General features: G+C 48.7%; 1 protein-coding gene across 4 annotated transcripts in view; it reads right to left on the bottom strand.

The window, feature by feature from the left end:
* The window catches only part of RAD51B (DNA repair (Rad51) family protein), an 86,059-nt gene extending 65,834 nt beyond the window's left edge, over positions 1-20,225 (bottom strand). The window contains exons 1-2 of one of the 4 annotated variants that reach the window (XM_086519415.1): positions 19,985-20,225; positions 19,708-19,821 (exon numbers count right to left, since the gene is read on the bottom strand). In XM_086519415.1, the coding sequence (XP_086375541.1) occupies positions 19,708-19,821; positions 19,985-20,068 (198 nt within the window). In that variant the 5' untranslated portion in view covers positions 20,069-20,225. Of the gene's footprint in view, positions 1-19,707; positions 19,822-19,984 lie in introns of those variants that run through there. The other 3 variants (XM_086519414.1, XM_086519413.1, XM_086519416.1) reach the window with 3 other exon arrangements.
* Between the last annotated feature and the right edge of the window lie 2,186 nt (positions 20,226-22,411).

The following is a 22,411-nucleotide window of genomic DNA, read 5'->3' as shown; positions in this document are numbered from 1 at the left end:
CAGTTTTGTTTCATTTGTCTTTCCGATAGACGGATGACATACACACCATGTACATTTGATTTGTCTCATAGGCCGATTTCGGCCTGACATAGACGTTAAAAATCTTTCTTTCTTTCTTTCTTTCTCTCTCTCTCTCTCTCTCTCTCTCTCTCTCTCTCTCTCTCTCTCTCTCTCTCTACCACTCAGCACTTTCTCTCACAGTTTTCCACTCTTGTTTTGGTCATTGCACATTCTCTCACTAAGTTAAGGAAGGCTCTCCCTAACTCACAACACCAAGTACCCGGTGATCATCACCATCACCAGCGTTTTCTCAAGCAGTACCTAGCGTTTTGGCGTCAGCGTTTTCAGCCAGCAACAGCGTTTTGTTATCCCCGCTTCCCGCCACAAAACCACAGCAAATCAGCACTCCCTTGTCGCGGTCGTCCGTTCCATCACGGCCAAGACAGTGGATCAGTTTTTGGCCAGTAGATCACTTAGCGTTTTTCAGTTTTCAGCCATCGTAGTCGCCGACGACCGCCAATTAGCCCGTAGCCTCACCACATTAGCATATTCCCATCAGCATTCCCACCGATTTCAGATTTCAGCCACAAGCATCAAGAGCATTTTCAGATTTCAGCCCATCACCTTCGACATCGTCGTCGTCATTATCATCGTCGTCGTCGACATCATCGTCGTCAAGCATCATAGCATTTACAACCATTGTACCAGAATTGTGCAATCTAAAGCAAATACCTCTCTATTAGATAGGGGAACCCTTGGAGGGGGTTTTGGGACCCCATCTGGTGTTGTATCTTCTCTCTCACAAAACTTTCTGACACAGTTTTCCACTCTCTTGTTTCGGTCATTGCACATTCTCTCACTAAGTTAAGGAAGGCTCTCCCTTCCTATAGGTAAAAGGAACCCTGAGCACTCACTGATCACTCATCCTGAGCTTGCACCATCATTCACTTCCGCTGCACATTACAACTTTTTATTATTTGGAGTTAAGAATATAACTGTTGAGGGGAGCCACTCGAAAAAATATGAGTGATAATGGCTCTCCCACCAAGGCACATACTTATAGGCCCTGGCACCCTTGATTTTTACAATAAGCTCCCAAAATCATCTAATATCAAAAGCTAACACTCAAAAGCTCAAAAGTCAAAGCTTTCAATAACAGGTCGCCAGAAAGCAACTCACTCAACCCACCTGTACGTTGCCACGTCAATACACCGTATGGCCCATCATTCCCAACCTTGCCATGAATCTAGGGGATACAGACTCAAATACGACTCTTCTCTTCTAGTGCAACTCGCACTTGGATCCTCCTCTACCCATTCAGCCGACCCATGCCACATCAACCATTTGTGACAAAAAATCTCTCGAGGAATTCTAGATGGGCAATTAACCAAAGAGAAACAAGCTTTGTGCACAAAAATACATAGGTGGTGTCCTAGGAAAGAATTGCTTCTGTTTCTCTTAATGTTCTCGACATGGGTTGTAAAACATTGATCTGTTGGATTTTTAATTAGTTTACCCACAATCAAGGGCCTCTAGGGACACATGAACACTCAGCCAAGAGATACACTCAGTTGTCATGATATTCTTGTTGTGATGAAGTGATTTGAGCAGGAAAATGCCCAACTATATTTTCAAGCAAGATATCAACAACATTGTGAAGAGATCGCTGCCGCTGCCGCTGCCGCTGCCTCCATCCCCTCCCTCTGCGCACATTTTCTGCAGCCCATCTCCCTCGCTATCGCTCTCTCCTCCTCCCCCCCCAACCTGCTCTCACGCTGCCTTGCCCTGCACCCAACGTGCAGCCAGCCAGCGTGCAGCCCGCCTCAGCCCTCAACCCCCACCTTCAGCCTCCCGCCTACCCCAGCCTGCATTCAGCCTGCCTCAGCCCTCAGCCTACCCGCCCGTCCTTCGACTCAGCAGCAGACACAGAACGGCGGCTTCTACTCCACCACAGAGGGACTACTCCACTGAAGCCCCCTCGCCCGACACCCTGGAGCCGACCCTTCGACTTGCTCTTTCGCCCGAAGAGCAAGCGAGCTTGATGGCCGAAGAGGAGCGCTTGCAAGCCACTTCGGTTATCTGTAAGATCATTGGCACTCGGCCCAGTGGGGGCGAGGTTCGGGACTTACGATAGGCCCGTCTTCTCTCCGATGTGGGCATTATCACGATGTCCAGATCCTCGGGAGAGGGTACTACTAGGTCGAGTTCGAGTCTGCAGATATGACAACCAAGGTGATTTTGATGAGCCCACTCGGCATCAGAGCGGCTTGAGCTTACTTCCGACGTTGGCATCGCAGTTTTGACCCTACTATAGATGTGCTCGAGAAGGAGACAGACTTACTGATTTCGGTCTATTTCCCAGGCCTGAGGCGAGAGGACCATCCCCTCCTACCAGGATTGGTTCCATGTTCGGGAAAATTCTGGAGTCTCCACGCACGGCAGCTTCAGTTGTGGCCAAGGCCGCAGGTCTACCTACTGTGCGGGTTCTCGTTCGTGACACGCACTCCCTCCCCAAGGTGGTACTGCTGCCTAGGGTAAGTGGGGGATGGATCAGACAGAGTGTGGAGTATTCGGGTCTCCCTAACCAATGTTTCATATGCAAGCAGATGAGCCATATGGCAAAGGCCTGTCCTCGCAGGAGACCTCAACCCACAACGCATGCGCAGCCTCCCAAGGCTGAGCATGCCAAGCAGCCAAATACACAGGATGCACAGGCTGGTACTTCAACAGAGACCAGTGTCCAGCCAACTGATGGTTTGCAACGGGTGCTTGGCCGCCGCCGTCAGGGGAGAGCTCACCCCACTGCTCCTCTTGGTGGTCGACCTTTTGCAGCTCAGCAACACTGGGTTCCGACTGGGAACCGTTTTGACCCCCTTCAGCAGGACCTGCTTGAGGAGGTCCAGTCCACTTATGTTCCTCCACCATTGCCTCCTCCTCCCTCAGCCGCTGCCGCTCCACCTCCCCTGCCTCCTCCCCCAACCTCCACCTTCGCTCCCCGCCCCTCCTCTATCCCTGATGGGGCCCACAACCTCGTCTCCCGACCCTTCCGCCACTCCTCATACGCAAGGTATTGGACACGCTTCTGCCGTGAGGCGTTCTCTTGGTAGTGCTTTTGCTACAAGCCGTGTGGCTCGAGAGGGACAGCCCCACCTGAGGCCGCCTTTTTTGGTGCTCACTTCTCTCTTTGCAGCGGTCCCCAGAGGTCTGACCAACTTCGACATTCGCAGACGTTGGGATTTCTTCGACTACAGCTTCACTCGGTTTCTGGGTGATTCCTCTCCCGACTTGGAGGAGGCCATCTTTCGAGTCCACGTCCTCTTTCTTGCAGCTAGAGGCAGTGAGGCCCTGGACAGCGGTGGGTTTCTCCTTTCCGTTGTGTGGTAGGGATATCACAGAGTGAACCCAACACACAGTCCTTGACTGGCTCCAGACCCAAGCTACTGAGTTCTCACACCACACAGGGGACTTAGCAGTGATAGATCTCGTGCAGACACTTTAGCCTCTTGCCAAGTTCAGCGTGACACCTCCAGATGCAGCGGGTTGCAGGCAATTGTGGTGCATTTGTTTGCTGACACTCAGTGCCCTCCGTGTTATGTTTTTGTGCATGAGGATTCTTGCACAGCGGATATAGCCCTTTGTAGCAGGCTACATTGTCACTTTCACAAAACACACAGTTAGTACAGTTGGTCTGATCTGGTCACACTGGACGGACTCTCTGGGCTGGCAGTGACACGTGGCACGGATACGGACAGTGGTCTAGTGGACATCATGGCCAGGTCACCACCACCACTCAGTTTGGAGATAGACTTAGGTGGCTGACATTTATGAGCCGTTGGTGGATCTTCTTCATATATGGTCCAGCGTCGTCGTCTAGAGTAGGAGTCTATACACACAGCACATCTGCACCATCCCTGCAGATCTGAGCCTCGACATCCCATTGTACCCATGAGTTCTGGGTTGGAGCTAAGTGTGCTGCAACGCCAGAGTCTGTATCGGTTCTTTGAGATAGTCAAGTCATATGTTCTGGTCTACTGTTGTGTCTCTGTGTGATCAGTTGTTATCTATTGTTTCCTTGTTTTCAGTCTGTTTTGAGTGAGATTGTCATGCACATTGCACTGAGGAGCACCCACCGTAGAGAGCACGACACATTATCCGCGCTACAGGTGCTCACATTTTTGGCACGCCCGATGGGACCTCAACTTGAATCTCACTCTCTGTTGAGTTACAAATCGAGAAATCGAGGAGCTAGCTGGGTTTAACTAGCCCCGCCTACTTCACCTTGCCCAGTGCAATCTACTGGTCTGGTCCTCTCTCGCCCTGGTCCAACTAGCTCTCTTCCTAGTCTAGTCCTTCCTCGTCCCTGGTCCAGCCAAGTGGTCTAGTCGCTCGCCCTGGTCTAGTAGAGTCTAGACCTGTGTTCAGCCAGTTAAAGGTCTTCTTGCCTAAAGTTTGGTTGGGTTTGTGGTCACTACATGACACATACAAGGCGGTCATTAGAGCGCCAAAGCGCACTACTGAGTCCTCTGAAGTACTACAACAGAAGACGTCAACCCTTGGTACCTAGTAGAAGTCCACCAACCTCATCACCCATACCTCCTCATCTATTCCTCTATCCGGTTCTACATCTTCCAGGTCACCTTCCCCAGTAAAGCTCTCTCCCATTTTGTTACAGCAAGCTAGTAACGGGCTCCTGAGCAAGCGGCCATGGAGGCATTGACCAGTGTTTTGGCCAAGGTAAACATCAAGTTTCCTACCTTCATGGGACTCTCAAAAGATGCAGACGACCATGCAAGGAGGGTTGTATCTCTCTGTAGAGGTCATGGTCTCAATAAGAAGATGCTTATTTGATCCTCTTTCCATCTACCTTGGATGGCTTAGCAGACAAGTGGTACAATCAGTTTGCAAAGAACTATTTTGCAACTTGAGCAGCTTTAAGACAACAGTTATGTGCAGCATTCAGGCCAGGTGACTACCAGGAAAAGGTTTTGGATGAGTTGGCCAACATGGTGCTCCAGCCATAGGAGACTTTTGCAGAACTCATTACTAAAACCAAGTCTCTGGTTGCCAAGTTTCCTCAGCAACCAAGGAAATTTATGGTTAAGAAGTGGGTGGAGAAGGCTCTTCCCAACACTTCCCAACAAAAACTCCGAGAGAGTCTCCGACCTGACGCCACTCTGGAGGAGTTTGTCGCGGCTGCTACTAGGATAGAGGGGGCTAGGAAGCTGTTCACAAACTCTCCTCGGGTAGAGACCCCCTCAGTGTCTTTGGAAAGTCCTTCTGATCCTTTAACTTCTTTACGCAGGGAACTGGAAGCCCTAAAGTTACAGCGAGCTCTTCAAGAGGTGTAAGGTGCAACAGAAGTGAATGTTGATCTTTGCTCAAGATGAGTGCTCTGAATTGTGCTCAAGGTTCCTTTTACTTACGTAAGGGAGAGCCTTCCGTTCCTTTAGTGAGAGAGTGCAATGGACACAAACAAAGTGGATAAACACTGTGAATGAAGATGCATGAGACTGAGAGATAGAGAGAGAAGAATACGACACCAAAATGTTGTCAAACCCTCCTCCAAAGGCCCCACTCTCTATGGCGAGAGCGGTCTACTATTGATTGCACAAATCTCTACAATGCTTGGACTTGCCGACGATGTCGACGACAATGAGGACGACAGCGAGACGGGATGAAAGCTGAGAATGCTAATGGTTGCAATCTGCAAATCTTTATCTGCTGAATTCTGACTCTATGTCGGTGACGATGTCAATGACGCCGCGCTGAAAACGCAGATGCTGAAATCTGCATTTTCCGGGCTGAATCTGCAAACTGCGCGGGATCTGACCGTGCGGCGAGGATCTGCTGCGGGAAGGTGAGATCTACGAGGTTTGGGACTTCTACCGCGATGTCTGACTGTGTCACAAAACGGGAGCGTACACGAGCACTTGAAAATCTGAAAATTAAAATACTTTGCAAATGTGAGAGAAGGGAGAAGATCGACACAGTATTGGGGACCAGAAGATGGGCTGGTCCCCCCCCCCCCCCCCCCCCCCGTTAAGAGTATTCTTTTATTCAGGGAGAATTCGTATACAAGCACGAGAACCCGAGGAAACCCCTCCGTTCTGTAATCTTAGACCCGAAGGTCGTGCTTTCCCGTAAAGGGCTTGGGCACAAGGCCGTTCCTTCCCGTAAGGGACTTAGGCGAAGCCGTACTTTCCCGTAAGTGACTTAGGCGTGAAGCCGTACTTCCCGCGAAGGGCCTTCCCGTAAGACGAGAGATTCCTGCAAAACAAACCACACAAACACGCGACAACAATTCGTATGGCGAATCCACAATAGATACCTGTCACTCTTGCGCGGGAAAAAGCGACTTCCGTGCTTCGTAGTCTCGCGATCTCTTGCGGCAAAGTCTTCTCTTGCTGACGTTGGTACCCCCTTTGAGTGAGGGCATGTGGTGCTTTTATAGCTCCCTGGCCACGGCACAAATAGCTGCTCGCGTAGAGATCGCTGCCTTTTTTTTTTTTTTTTTTTTTGTGCGCTGTTCTACCCGAAATAGGGAGAGAGAATTCGCTGACTGGTTTTGTTGCTTTATCTTCTAAGTGGCTGCCCACTTATTAAGTGGGCGGTCGGCATATTTTAAAATTGGTCTGAACCTGCCCAAAAACTCAATAAAACCTTATAAGTTAAAACCAATGCATTTCACAACACTTCCCAGGCGTCCCTGGATGCAACCACATGTACGAATGCAATGCAAACATAGATTCCTCGCGGGAAAGCGTCTGCCTTCCCGCGATTGTTCCTGCTTTTCGTAAAAAGCTTCATTGAACCCATCTTTATTCTTGTGCTTGCGTTCTTACGCGTATTTTCTTACTCAGTTCGGATTTCCTCCTTAGCCTACGGGATGCCCCCTTACTGATGCACCCGTCACCCATCATGTGACGCATCAAGGGCACTCGTAACCCGGCCCTTTCCATCGAACTTACGGAAACTCCTTCGCGATGTTTACCGTCACCCATCAAATGACACATCAGAGTTGTCCGTTCCTGATGGCAGTTCCTGTAGCTACAATCTTTTTAACAGTTCTTAGTGCACATAATAAAATATCCTAAAAAAGAGATTTAATCATTAAAAATAAGAAAATAGTCCAATTAGCAACAAACTGCTGAAAACTGAAAACGCTGGTCCTTCTTGATGCCTTGTTGCGAAGAATCTGCAAAACGCTGGTTGGTCTTGCTGATCCAAAAATGCTAGGCTGAAATCTATCTTCTACTACAAAAACGCTAGCCTCCAGTTGTTGCAAACTGCTTACGCTAGGGCTGATCTGCTGTCTCTGCTAACTCCATGCTGTCCTTGATGAAAAACGCTGGGCTGATCTTGGATCTGTGGCTGAAAACGCAAGGTTTACTGCCGGCGAGGGGTCTTGTTGAGAAGGTGCCTATTGAACGCGAAGTTCCTGCTGCCTCTTCTGCCAGAAAGTGCTAGTGCTAGGTTTCTATATATACAAACTTATTAAATTTGCCCTACCTAGTTCCAAACAAAAGTCACTTAAAAATAATAAGTGAAAAATGTCAAAAATAGGAAAAATAGGTCTATGCACTGAAAAAATGCTCCTGATGGATTCTCACTGAAATCTGATGATCATGATGTGTGCAACCAGAGGATATGCATCTACTCTAAGTGTCTGGACATGCACGGTCTGCGAACAGACTCACAAAAGTGCCAGATCACTTCCTATTCTAAACTGACTAAACTGAACTAAACCCTTGTCATGAAGTAGCTTGTCCACGTGCACATAGGGTTAGATGTGTCACGTGACATTCCTTCCTTTTCAAAGTGAGGTACTGGTACCGAACTGTATGGCGTCGAGGGAGATCGCCAATAGTATCCGGAATCCTCGAAAGGACTCTTCGCCCACTCTGATGCGTGGGTCATACGATACTTGAACTTCATAAAGGTCTGCAACGCTTGCTTCTTTGGGCCGCGCCGAAAGCGACACAAAGTCTTTTGTGGCTCCTTCGATGCTTCAACTTCGTCTAGGGTCATGCTTCTTCCTTTTTCAAGAATCTCCATGGCTAAAAAATTCATGAAACCACTTCCAACACAAAAACATGAACATACCTATTCCATGTAAAGTGACTGGAAAAACTCTTGTCTTCCTCAAAGACTGTGCATGCAATGTCGATGAACAAAGAGACGGAGTGCCAAACCGTTCACCACACACACGCAAACAATGAGATCGAATCTTGCGTGCTGATCTAAATCAATCCACTGTGGCAAAACACAATGGAAATGACCATGCTTGGTGCTCATACTTTCTTGTGCTCTTTTTACAACTGTGTCGTGCCAAGGAAGAGACACGGAATGTGACTTCCTTGAATGCAGAGTTTTCAGCTTTTCATGAATAATCCGTATACATCCGTGCTCATTCATGAGTGAAACGTACTCAACGTACAATATGTCATGCCTAGGAAAAGGGATCACATAAGGACGGTGACTAAAATACATGAAAGCATCACGAATGAAACACTCGAACAATGCGTGCTGACGAATCGTTCGAACACATAGCACTTCATGTAAGGGTTCTTTGGACCTAGGCTCGAGAGCCAAGATCGGTTCGTCGTGTTTGATTGAATCTGCCTGAGGGTTTGTTGTGGACCTCGACTCAAAAGCCAAGATCGATTCTTCGTGATCGATAGAATTGCAACGAGGTTAGCTTCGCTAGAAAAAGCATCAACTAAACCATCATCCTGGTAAACAATCACGTCTTGATCATACTAGTCATCATGCTTGTGAGAAATCACATCGTGGTCATCATGCAAATCATCATACAATGTCATCCAAATCATCATGCTCATCGTTATCATTCAAATCATCATGCTTATCATCATGCAAATGTTGTGTGTCATGCTTTGAAGAAGAAGAGACTAAGAGAGTCTCCTTTTTCCGAATCTCTTGCATCTGTGCCTGCACTTGAGAAAAGAATCGGAACAAGGCGGCTTTCCTTTCGTTGTGCTCATGCTCTATGCCTGCCATTCTTTCTTCGTGTTCATGCTCTATTTCTGCTTTTCTTTCTGCGGCCTCCAAGCGTGCTTGCTTGCGCTCACGCTCAAAGTCGGCCTTTCTTTCTGATGTTCGTGCTTCGCGTTCTAACTTCCTGTCCATCAACATCTTGTCGAAAGCCTCCATAGGAGTTAGTGCAATCCTTGGCGTAGATGGGAAAGGGGGAGGGTCGGAAAAACCTCCTGGTGGGGAAAATTCTTCTTCACCTCTCTCATGCTCATCGCCTCCAAGCGAAGTATCCATTCCGCTTCGAGTGAAGACCATCCACAGAAGTCTTTGGTTCTTAAGTTCACGAGGAACTTAGGTTCTTGTAGGTGTTGGTGGTCTTGAGTTCTTGAGGTTCTTGAGGGTCTTGCGGTTCTTGAGGGCTTTGATGTTCTTGCGGTTCTTCTTTCACTTGCAATTGTGTTAGAGAAGGATCTTCTCTTCACCCGAGTTCTGCTCTTTTCCGCGGGCGCACCCCTTGACGGCCTTGCGCTCACACCAAGGTTGCTTTTTCCCACCTCACGTTGATTGGCCGGCCGCTAAGTGCACGGGCCGCTCTCAACGAGTGAAAAGAGGCACAAGGGGAGGCTGGACAAGCCCTTCTTTCTTGGGATTCCTGTCACTCTTCAAAAACACGATTAGGAATCGACATGCCCAAGAGGACTTGGGTCGTGCGACCTCAACAAGCAAAAAAAATTATGTGGTTCTTGTGGTTCTTTTCTTGAGTGATACACAACACTGCCAAAGCTCCGATACCAATGTATGGTGCAGCGGAAGTGAATGTCGATCTTTGCTCAAGATGAGTGCTCCGAACTGTGCTCAAGGTTCCTTTTACTTACGGAAGGGAGAGCCTTCCGTTCCTTTAGTGAGAGAGTGCAATGGACACAACAAAGTGGATGAACACTGTGAATGAAGGTGCATGAGACTGAGAGATAGAGAGAGAAGAATACGACACCAGAATGTTGTCAAACCCTCCTCCGAAGGCCCCACTCTCTATGGCGAGAGCAGTCTACTTTTGATTGCACAAATCTCTACAATGCTTGTACTTGCCGACGATGTCGACGACGACGAGACGGGCTGAAATTTGAGAATGCTAATGGCTGGAATCTGCAAATCTTTATCTGCTGAATTCTGACTCTTTGTCGGTGACGATGTCGATGAGACGCGCTGAAAACGCAGATGCTGAAATCTGCGTTTTCCAGGCTGAATCTGCAAACTGCATGGGATCTGACCGTGCGGCGATGATCTGGTGCAGGAAGGTGAGATCTGCGAGGTTTGGGACTTCTACCGCGATGTCTACCTGCTGAAAACTGAAAACGCTGGTCCTTCTTGATGCCTTGTCGCAAAGAATCTGCAAAACGCTGGTTGGTCTTGCTGATCCAACAACGCTAGGCTGAATTCTGTCTTCTGCTGCAAAAACGCTAGCCTCCAATTGTTGCAAACTGCTAACGCTAGAGCTGATATGCTGTCTCTGCTAACTCAAAGTTGTCCTTGACGAAAAACGCTGGGCTGATCTTGGGTCTGTGGCTGAAAACGCAAGGTTTACCGCCGGTGAGGGGTCTTGTTGAGAAGGTGCCTGTTGAACGCGAAGTTCCTGCTACCTCTTCTGCCAGAAAGTGCTAGCGCTAGGTTTCTATATATACAAACTTATTAAATAATCTGCAAAACGCTGGTTGGTCTTGCTGATCCAACAACGCTAGGCTGAATTCTATCTTCTGCTGCAAAAACGCTAGCCTCCAATTGTTGCAAACTGCTAACGCTAGAGCTGATATGCTGTCTCTGCTAACTCAAAGTTGTCCTTGACGAAAAACGCTGGGCTGATCTTGGGTCTGTGGCTGAAAACGCAAGGTTTACCGCCGGTGAGGGGTCTTGTTGAGAAGGTGCCTGTTGAACGCGAAGTTCCTGCTACCTCTTCTGCCAGAAAGTGCTAGCGCTAGGTTTCTATATATACAAACTTATTAAATTTGCCCTACCTAGTTCCCAACAAAAGTCACTTAAAACTAATAAGTGAAAAATGTCAAAAATAGGAAAAATAGGTCTATGCACTGTAAAAATGCTCCTAATGGGTTCTCACTGAAATCTGATGATCATGCTGTGTGCAACCAGAGGATATGCATCTACTCTAAGTGTCTGGACATGCACGATCTACGAACACTCACAAAAGTGCCAGATCACTTCCTATTCTAGACTGACTGAATTGAACCGAACCCTTGTCATGAAGTAGCTTGTCCACGTGCACATAGGGTTAGATGTGTCACGTGACAAGAGGAGAGGTCCTTCACTCTTAGACAGGAGTAGCCTCCACATCACGAGGCATTGGAACAGATCAAGCGCGAACTAGAAGAGCTCAAGTCTCAGCAGGAGACTAAGGCTATGGTTTGGTGTAGCTCATGCCGCTCTCCAGGGTACCCTCCACATGAATGCCCCCTTCGGGTTTACTGCCACTTCTGCGAAAAGTCTGGACATGAGGACAAGGACTGCTACTACCTCAAGAGATTGCGACAAATACAGCAAAGTCTTGGTCCTACTCTTCAACAAGGGCCAGTACCTGCACCCAACATGCTTTCTCACTGTGGCCATCCACACCACATGCCACCTTTATTGACAGCCCCTCCTATGCAAGGTATGCAAAGTACTTTTCCCTCTCAGAGCTTTTATCATACCCATGCTCCCTCATCACCTCAAAGCTTCTATGCTTCCACCTCCAACTCCATGCACTAGGAGCAAGGACAACCTCGCCCTTCGACTCGCCCAAATCGGCCCATTTTGTGCTACAGATGCGAGGAATATAGTCATTTCCAAAGCAAATGCCCTCTGCCAGAAGGGTCCCCTCCATGCCGCATTGCCCTGAAACGAAGGATCACTACAGTAAGGATTGCCCTAAAATTCGCACATCCACGGCTTCGAACCCAATTCAAAGCCAGAATGATTTTACCTTTCCCAAGCTCAATCTGATAGCAGTTAGCACCGTTCCTCAGCCGCCCCCTTCTACCCACGTGGTTACCCCTCAAAATAAGCTGCGGTTGGTAGAGGAGCCATCGGGTGTCCTCACTTGGGCCCAGAGAGCCGCTCTTGGTCTTAGCATTCCAGCAAGTTTAACTCCCCAACACATTCTAACACCAGTGGATACCCTGCCTTTAGCTGTTAACAAGCCATCCCCCAGTGCCATGAAAGAATCCAAATCTTTGCTCTCCGATATCGATGAAGCTTTCTTGGAAGCAGTTTCCGATCTACAGAAGCTTAAGGTACCAGAGAAACCACTGGTAGAACAAGAAAAGCTTAGAGCAGAGACAGTCTTGAGGAACACCTTCCAACAAGTCTCCCTCTATGACATGCTACGACTAGATGCGAGTTTTAGAAGTGACACCCTTGCTGTTATCCAGTCACTTTACCCCGGAGCAAGTCCTAGTGGCGGGCACCTCCCAGTGCGACCATCAGAGTCCTATATGATATCCAATCCCGCTACTCCTCTCACTGATTATAGAAGCCCTCGCCTGACAGTGTCCGTCTTGGGTCGGCAATTTTCAGGAGTAATTGTGGATGGTGGATCTAGCATCAATATGATGCCTGAGTTCACTATGATGGCTTTAGGCCTGCAGCCTACTCAACCTGCCCCCTTCACAGTAACATTGGCCGACCAGAGGACAGTATACCCTATGGGCATAGTGGAAAAGGTGCCCCTACTGGTACAAGATTTCACTTTTAGTTTGGATTTTGTTGTGGTTCGTCTTCCACAAGTGGAGGGCGGATTTCCCTTGCTCATCGGTAGACCATGGCTGCGACACACTAAAGCACTTCATGATTGGAGAAACGATGCCATGTGGATACATACTCCTGGCTCCCAGATGCAACCCATTCGCCTAGAAGGAGGCGTGGATCCTGTCGTGCAACATAGTTCTTTGTCCCTAGCAACCAACCTTGAGTTGGATCAACCTACTCCACTTGACGAGTCAAACAAGGATCTCTTGGAGTGGTTGGATGCTACCAAATCTATGCTTTGTTATGGATTCTCTATTCACTCTTTGCCTGAAGGTAGACCCTCTTCCAATGTTTCCACAGTATGTAAACCTAATGAGCCACCCGAGCCAGCTCAAAGGGTAAGGGTCACAGAAGCTACTCCCCATGCGCCCTTGGTGGAAGCCTTTGGATTTCGTGAGCCTCTGAATAATCATAGAAGCGGGAAGGAATCTCCCCTACAGGATTTCACCCCCCCTCAGCATCACCCCCATTGGTGTCTGCTTCTCCGACCAGAACAAAGCTCTCCTCTGTGTCTAGCGAACTCCCTTCATAAAGCTTCCTCAAGACGAGATACAGCAAAAACAATGTTGATTTCAAGCTTGATAAATTACCTGATCATGATATCTATCTGCTGGATTGCCATCTCCCCTCACTACCCCCTCCCTCCCTCCTCGCCCTTACTCACACCCTCTGCCCCCATCGACACCCTATCCCCTCGACCCTACCCTCCCCCTCACACTCACTCGCCCCCTACCCATCCCTCGTCCCCCTACCCACTCACCCTCGCCAATACACTCTTTCCCTCGCCCCCCCCTACCCAACCCCTACCTACCCCTCGTCCCCCCCTACCCACCCTCGTTCCCCCCCTACCTAGGCCTCGCCCCCCTACCCACCCCTCGTCCCCCCCCTACCTAGGCCTCGCTCCCCTACCCACCCCTCGTCCCCCCCTACCCACCCTTTGCCCCTATCTGGCCTAACTTCCCCCCTCCCCAACCCTCCCAGCCTCAACCTCTGCTTGATCACCCCCCACCCGCTATTCCGCCCCTTAGCAAGCTGCACAATGGTCCCTCCTATTCCTCAATCTGACTTCCCTGCACTTCAGAAGCCTTTTGGATTGGGTTGTTGAAGAGCCTTTTGGCTGTTTCCTTGTGGCTTTCAAGCATTCACCTGGTTGCCATCCATTGCTGTTAATGCTTTTCGTTCTGCCATCACGATGGAGCTTAACCTTATTTGTGATGTTACTCGAGCTCCTGGTCATCCCTCTTTTCGAGAAGAGTGCTGTTGCAGAAGGTGTTGCAAGGCTCATCTGCAAGCATGGACCAGTTCATTTTCCTCTCACTATGGTTTTGGAGGATAAAGATGTGTTGGATCCAAACCAAGCATATCTCTTTGCTGTGAAGCCTCATTCTGTTTTGCCAATTGGGATTCTTGGACTATGCAATCATATTGGGTTCCTGCCTATTCAAAGGCTTAAGGCGTTTGCAAGCAGTGCAGTGTTTTTAACTCCACTTTTGAGGCATGTAAGGTCATGGTTGGGCCTAGCACCTACTTCAAGAAAGACGTACAGATGTGGTACCTAGTGGTTTTCTTTCACAGTTTTTCAGTATTTCCTCTCACCGAGACGATGAGCGGTCTTGTGGCGGGCAACCTGTAGCAGGCTACAGTGTCACTTTTACAGGACGCACAGTTAGTACAGTTGGTCTGGTCTGGTTCACACTGGACGGACTCTCTCGGCTTGCAGTGACACGTGGCAGGGATATGGACGGTGGTCTAGTGGACATCGTGCCCAGGTCACCACCACCACTCAGTTTGGAGATAGACTTAGGTGGCTGACATTTATGAGCCGTTGGTGGATCTTCTTCATATATGGTCCAACGTCGTCGTTTAGAGTAGCGAGTCTATACACCACGTCTACACCATCCCTGCACATCTGAGCCTCGACACCCCATTGTACCCGTGAGTTCTGGGCTGGAGCTAAGTGTGCTGCCACGCCAGAGTCTGTATCGGTTCTTTGAGATAGTCGAGTCATATGTTCTTGTCTGTTGTTGTGTCTCTATGTGATCAGTTGTTATCTACTGTTTCCTTGTTTTCAGTCTGTTTTGAGTGAGATTGTCACGCACATTGCACTGAGGAGCACCCACAGTAGAGAGCACGACACGTTATCCGCGCTACAAGTGCTTACACCCTTCGGGCTGCACGCTCGGCTTGGACCTTGGCGGGACAGTCACTTCTTGCGCGCTTGCCTAGAGGTCGTTCGGATGCGGATTACTCCCCATCCAAACCGGCCTCAAAGATAGCGAGGTTGGCTGCTGTGGCAACATCTGTTTTCTCTCACTAACTCCATGAGGATCATCTCATGGAATGTGCAGGGATTAGGAGGGCCCCAGTTTCAGCGTCAGAGGGATCACCTGCGTCAAGAGCTGCAAAGATGCCTTGTGGGTGGTGAGATTGACATTCTTATGTTGCAGGAGAATCATCTTTGTGAGAGCCGCATTCGACGATGTGGTCAGATTTTGCGTGGTCGCTATGAGACGTTTTGGTCAGCTACTTTTGGACCAGGAGGCATCCAGGCTGGGGTATGTATGACCATTGCGGACTCTTTGCAGCAGGCCATTGTGGGCAGGGGGATTATTGTGCCAGGCAAGGCTCAGTGGATTACTATGCAGGTTCAGGGTTGCCTGAGGGGCTTCCTGACCATCTACGCGCCCAATGTGGCGAGCGCACGTGCAGAGTTTTGGGCTCACATTGCAGAGTCTCTGCCGCGGGCAGAGCAATGGTGCATTGGAGGAGACTTCAACATGTTGGAGGACCCAGCTGACAGGGTTGGAGGTAGCCATACTACTGTGCATGGAGATGAGTTGGCAGCTTGGGAGAGGTTATGTATGACTGCGGGTTTCAGATGTGTGGCAGCATTCTAGCTTTGTGAGGCCACCTGGCCTTCTCTCGTTCGGACCGTCGAGTGGGAGGAGTGAATCTATCTTGGATAGATCGCTTCTACACTAGTGATCACTTCTGTGACTTGGGTGGGACTGTTGGCATTTTGGCTGGGACTTCCTTTTCGGACCATGCACCAGTGAAACTCACAGTGACTTATAAGCAGAGGAGGAGGAGCACAATGCTATGCATCCCAGAGAGAGTCTTGCTGGACTTTGCGCTCAGAGAGCGAGTGGAGGCTCTTTGGACAAAGAGCTTAGACTTACAGGATTCTCCTGCTGACAGAGGGACCTCAGTACTTGCTCAGCTTAGTCGGCTCTTTCTTCAGGAGTCTTCGGCTCGCCTGGCTACAGTGAGAGAGGAGTAGCAGCGCCTCCGACGGGGCGTTGCTTCCTTGCAGAGGATGAAGGAGCAGCATCCAAACAGTCCTTGGTTGGAGAAGCAGTTACAACAGGCTCGCCAGGAGCTCGTCGGCACAGAGGGGAGGCACCATGAGTTTGCTTTCCATCGACAGGCATCTCAGTGGACCCAGGTGGGTGACAGAGTAACAAGCGCTTTCTTTGAGGCAGTGAGACCTCGGCATACGCATGCCAAGGTCAATCAATTGAGGAGGCCCAACGGGTCAGTTGCTTCAGAGCCAGAGGACATGCGTACAATTGCTACTGACTTTTATGGTGATTTACTGTCTGCAGAGTCCCAATCAGAGCGTCAGGATGCATGCAGAGCGTAGGTGTGGGCACAGATGCCTTGTCTTGTGACTGAGGAGATGCGTCAGAGGCTTGAGCTGCCTTTACAGTTAGAGGAGTTGCACACGGCTCTTAGTGCACTCCCCCGTGGTAGCTGTCCAAGTGAGGATGGCTTGACTCCCAGCTTTTTCTTGGAGTACTGGGACTTGCTTGGCTCAAATCTTTGTAGTGTTTTTCAGTACATCCTGCACACAGGTGAGATGCCTGACAGCATGAGTGAGGGCCTGATTTACCTCATTCCCAAGGAGGGTGGCTCCTTGGATGAGATTCGACAGTGACGCCCCATCACCATCCTCAACTCAGCCTACAAAATTCTTGCCAAGGTTCTAAGTTTGAGGATTCAGCCACTTCTAGAGAGCCTTGTACATGGGACTCAGACAAGTTTTGTCAAGGAGCGTAGTATCCTTGACAACATCTTTACTTTTTGGGAGGCTTCTACCCTTGCGCGGCTCTGTGGTGAGGATTTGGTGATTCTTCTTCTCGATTTTGAGAAGGCCTACGACAGAGTTGACTGGGATTTTTTGGAGGGCACTCTACACAGGATGGGCTTCTCAGATGCTTGAATCAGAGGGGTGTCAGCTTTGTGCAGACGGGCACACAGTCAGGTGCTTTTAGCAGGAGGTAGAGGTGATCGTTTCATGCTCACACATTTGGTCAGACAGGGCTGCCTTCTTGCCCCCTTCCTCTTTCTGTTCTATGTTGAGGCGATCAGCAGGTTTTTGGTTTCACAACAGGTTGGTTTACGTGGCTTAGCGCTCCCTATTCGGGGAGATGAGCTACTGGACGCTGAGTTTGCAGACGACTCAGCCTTGTACTTGGATGGCCAGGAGGCCAACCTACACAGGTGTGAGCAAGCTCTTGAGACTTTCTGTTGTGCATCTAACGCACTGATCAAATGGAAAAAGAGAGTGACTTTCTCGGTTGGTAGTGCTCCTACGCCCGATTGGATGCCAGGTGAGGGTTTCAGGTGGATTCCCCCAAGGACTGCAATTCGGTACTTGGGCTGTCAGGTTGGTTTGGACTTGTCCCCCGAGCAGCAGATTGCTCCCCTCCTCCTGTCTACCAGGAGAAAGTTGTTACATTGGAGCTCCTCGTGACTTTCTTTGGCAGGTAGAGTTGCAGTGGCCAACCAGGTGTTGTTGGCTACTATGTTGTACATCGCTTCTTGTTAGATCTTCTCAAATTCTTGTATTAGCCAGGTAGAGAGGCTGATCAGGAACTTCCTTTGGTCAAGGCGTGACACTCAGATAGCCCGGGCCAAAGTGGCATGGCAGGTTATCACTCTTCCTTGTTCTCAGGGACGGTTGGGGATCATAGACCTAGCACAGCAAAGCAGAACCCCTCTTGGGAAGTTCATCGTCAGAGAACTTCTTCCAGGTGAGGAGCCCTGGAAGGAGTTCTTGCTTCAGCGGCTTAGTGCTAGGGTGCCTCAGGCTGGAGGCCCATGGCGACCCTCGACTCCATGGATTTTCACAAAGATGCGCAGAGTTGGCTTGAGCAAGAGACTAGAGGACCGCTTCGCTGTGAGTCTTCTCTGATGCTAGGAGCAACTGCGGCCAGGCTTGGAGCAGCGTCAACCTACTTGCACGGAGGAGCGCCTGAGACAGCCCTTGTTTGAAACCCCATGGTTAGCACTCAGAGAGGCCACTTGGTTGGTAGTTGGCCTCATGTTTCCTGGGGTCCCATGGCAGAGGGTCCAGCACGCTCTCTAGGTGACTGGTTACAGTTTTCAGGCTTGTCAACGGAGCTTCAGGGCATTCAGTCTACAGAGCATGAGAGGGGTGCAGAGCCAAGACATCTCAGAGGCAGTACCAGCTGAGTGGCTCACACCTCTCGAGTCAACAGCGCCCAGATGGATGGAAGCCTTCACGCGACTGGAGGTTCTCATCTCAATTCGGGCTTACTCAGAGACTATACCCTCCCTGGTTTTCGAGCTACAAGGTGAGGGACACTTACACCGAGTTGCAGTAGAGGCCCCGCAAGTGACAGAGTGCTATTTTCAGAGGATCCGTGTGGTGGGCATCTGTGGAAGGACTTGTGTCATAGATCCCGACCCATCAGCTCTTGAGATTTTCCACTGGAGACTGTGGGCTTGGGAGAGCTGTCCATTGACACGAGTACAGTGAAATCCTGGAGAGTGGCTGTGGAGGGACCCTTTCTCCTCTACAGATGATCCAAGTGTCCCTTTCTTTCAATACACTGTTCGGTTGGGACGTCACATACTAGCAGCGCAGAGAGGCTTGTCCTACTGCAGCACCTCATTGGCAGGAGAAGGGTCTCACAGCTGAGTTCTTGGCAACTTTTTGGGAGAGGTTGTGGAACTCCAGATTGCTGAGACGAGTCACTTTTGTTCCGGTGGCTGGTTGCACACAGAGCTATAGCAGTTGGGATCTGGCTTGTACATAGAGGTCTCTAGGCCGCATGTGCAGCTTATGACCATCTTGTGGAGAGTCAACGTCATTGTCTTTGGGACTGTCCATTGGCACAGCAGGTGTGACTTCGTGTCCTTCGACTGATGCCAGCTCTTTCCACAACTCGGTAGTACACTTGGGGGCAGTTGCTTGGTCCACTCTCACGGGCCCGACACTTCAGTTTGAGTTATCTTCCACCAGCAGGATGATAGTGATGAAGGGGGGTGGACCTACACTCCAACCTGCTACAGAGCTTACTCCACAGGAGTGGTGCAGTGAGAGATAGGAGTATTGGAGCTCCATACTCTCAGAGGACAGTTCGAGAGACTTCAAGGCAGTTCCGACCGCATGCGGAGTGCAGAGAGGCTTTCCTTCGACTCTGGCGTCCTAGGCCTTTTTTCACCATGGTCGAGGGTGTGCTCAGATGGCACTACCGTCCACATGTGTGGCTTTTCCCTCCTCCCATCTCTTGATTTAGCCTCATTGTACATATGTTGTTATTTCATTGGGAGAGTCTCCCCATCATGTTTGTTGTAGCCCTCTCATGTAGAGGAGGTTGTAGCCCTATGGGCAGTTTCATTAGCTAATAGAAGGATCTTTTTCTCGGAAAAAAAACATTGTGAAGAGATTCATTCATGTCTTGCAATAGAACCGTAGTATTCTAAAAACGGACCCTCTTCATTATGGCAAGGAAATTCTACCTGCAAACAAAAGCAAAAAAAATTTCTCCTACTTAGTTTGAATACAAAAGTTGACCGCTTAGTGCAACTCCCACAATGCCCATAGAAAAAAAATGGATAGAAACAATCTATAAAGAATGAGCTTTCTTGAATCACTTTTCAGCTTACCGAGCGATATGGCGGACAAGTAAACAGACTAATCTGAGCTATGGCCTCTCTTATCAACGACAATGGCAAATCCAACAGCTCCATCAACTCCAATTCTGGTTTACATAGAACGTCCTTCAACAAAAAACACAGAAATCTGTCAAGTGAAGGCTCAAGCACTGGCTTGGGGTCAGGGCTATCGTGTGAAAGGCGCTCTCTCTCTCTCTCTCTCTCTCTCTCTCTCTCTCTCTCTCTCTCTCTCTCACACACACACACACACACGTGCGCCATAACAAACCTTGGCGGTAAGAACTCCTCGTGCATGGAGGACATGAAAGAGAGGAGCATCCAGCTGCATACCACTAAGCAGCCTGCTTGCCATCTTCCAAATGTAACATTAAGCGCAGGAAATTGTAAAATATGGGTGAAGTGGCTTCAGATATATTTCACACATGTCCATCCGGACACAGTGGGAAGAATGTGCAGATGAGATGGCAAAAGGCAATTGGTGGACTGAGACCACTTGCCCAGTCCAGCCTGGACAGACACGCAAAAAGTGCCCACAGGATTTGAAGTGCTAACGAGTGCAGCGCATTTCATGCTAAGAACACCACCAAAAAAAAAAAACACTTATTTTCTTTGCTTAGAGGTGATATTCACCTTCGTAAAAAACGTTGTAGAGGTGATATTTTTTTCTTTGTGTAGAGGTGATATTCACCTTCGCAAAAAACATTGCGTATGTTAAATGCGTATGCTAGATGAGAAGGAAGAAGGGAGTAGCGACCATGTGTACTCCCCCAATTTCTATGACAGTGATGTTTTATGAGGTCATGAGAGATCCTCGGACTCATACTCTGAGTTGTTTTGGATAGTTTTGCTAGCTTCAGTCCGAGCGTGTCTCCCTAGTTTGAGGGGAGACCTCTTGCAGTCTATGTGGCACCCTGTCTTTGTGACATTGTCCTTATAGGGCTTTATGACATGAGTCTTTGTGACATCAGTATGTAATGCATTGATCATTATGTTACCTTGATTGAAAAAGAAAGGCTTGTATTGTTGCTTTGTGTACTTGAGAATGCTTTTGACTCTATGATTCCTCAAGAGATCTCATTCGACCCTCATCCACCGAGTTTATTCAGGCATCATTGATAGGGGAGGGCACATTTGGATTGGTATCCAAAATCAAGGTCAAGGATCCAAGCTTTCTAGTTATTGAATACGTCAAAAAATTCATAAAACAACATGATTGTTAAATAGATAGCCATGTTCGAGGCCACTCGTATCAACATCCAACATCAAGGCATGGTGGCTCTGATAGAGGTAGTCTACAACTCAAAAAGGCCCGTGGTTGTCTACAGATACTAGAATGGGGCCACGCTAGAGCAGTGGATTAAAACCATGCAAGGAGATGGGAGCAAATTTGTTGGAAACAAGCTTCCAAGAGACTGTTAGAATCATTACTTTGGTCCCGCAGAATTGATGCATCCCAAGAATGGTGAGTTGTAGCAAAAACAAGTTGGACAATCATTCGGTTTGCTATTGCAATCTTTGCTTAGCAGCTACACACACACACACACACACACAGAGAACAACTACCTCACTAGTCCTTCATGAACTTGAGTGTCACCATCCCAACATGGGACTGGTAATCATGAGCTGGTAATCTCAGAGTGCTGAGAGCCCCTAAGCCCGTCAGTACCCCTCCGATCAAGGTTGGCATCCGTCTCCTCATTCTCGAAGTCAAATCCACCATCGAAGCCCTATTCTGATTCTTCAGACATCATGCTAACATGGTCTTGTTCCTCCGCAAATATTGTGGTAGGTCTCCCTCTTCCTGATCGTCTGGGCAGCAATGCGAATGTTTAGATAATGCCAAATTCCAAGAGGGAGATAGAGCTTGAGCTCACCACCGTGATCGCAGCCAAAATGGAATGAGATGGTCACTTTTGATGCCTATTCCAAGTTGGAGATTTAGAGTTAGATGTTGAATTAGATAGAGAATCAAATTCAGAGTTCACACAAGTCAGAAATTAGATAACACGTTTTTCATGAGCCTTATCCTCACTTATTTTCCCAAGAGGGACTTCCCACTCTTAAATGCCATGACCGGCTTGGCCATGTCTCCTAGCTTGTTGTGTGGTATCTACGTGCCTAACTATCAGATATGTCACATTCCCTCCCCCTTAAGAAGAATTTTCATCCTCGAAAATCATTAGAGGGAGTAATCCTAAAGTTGGGGAACTTTTTTTGGAGAGTGCTAATTACTCGCTCCCATGTAGAACTCTCTATAGAATAATCTTTTCACTTGACAAAACGCTCTTTATATATCACATTTTTAGTTCTCTTTTCTCAAGTGTAGTACTTTCTCAAGCTCATGTGGAAGAGACTGAGTATCTATGAGTTCTATAATCTGGTCGTATGGAATCAAATTATCAAAATCTCCAAGTCAGCTACTAACATGAAAAACTCGGTGGATGTTAGCCCTCTCCCCTATCTTCTTCAATATTGTGTAAGGAGTAGGCGCATGGAGGGAGCTTTAGAGGGAGCTTTTTATGGAAAATGGACCGTTTGGCAAAATTATTGAAAAAGCTCTCTCTTTCAACTTTGTGTTGGATTCCCTAATCTTATGCAAAAAGCTCCCTCCGCCAAATGAGTGATAGCCACATATCTGACACACTCCATATAACTTCTATTTCCCAATTTCTCTCCTCTCTGTCTCAACAGAGAG

Source organism: Adiantum capillus-veneris, chromosome 9 (genome assembly GCF_014529385.1).
Source record: "Adiantum capillus-veneris isolate H3 chromosome 9, ASM1452938v2, whole genome shotgun sequence".
NCBI lineage: Eukaryota > Viridiplantae > Streptophyta > Polypodiopsida > Polypodiales > Pteridaceae > Adiantum > Adiantum capillus-veneris.
The sequence above is the reverse complement of the archived record's forward strand: the minus strand, read 5'-3'. Positions and strand labels throughout refer to the sequence as shown.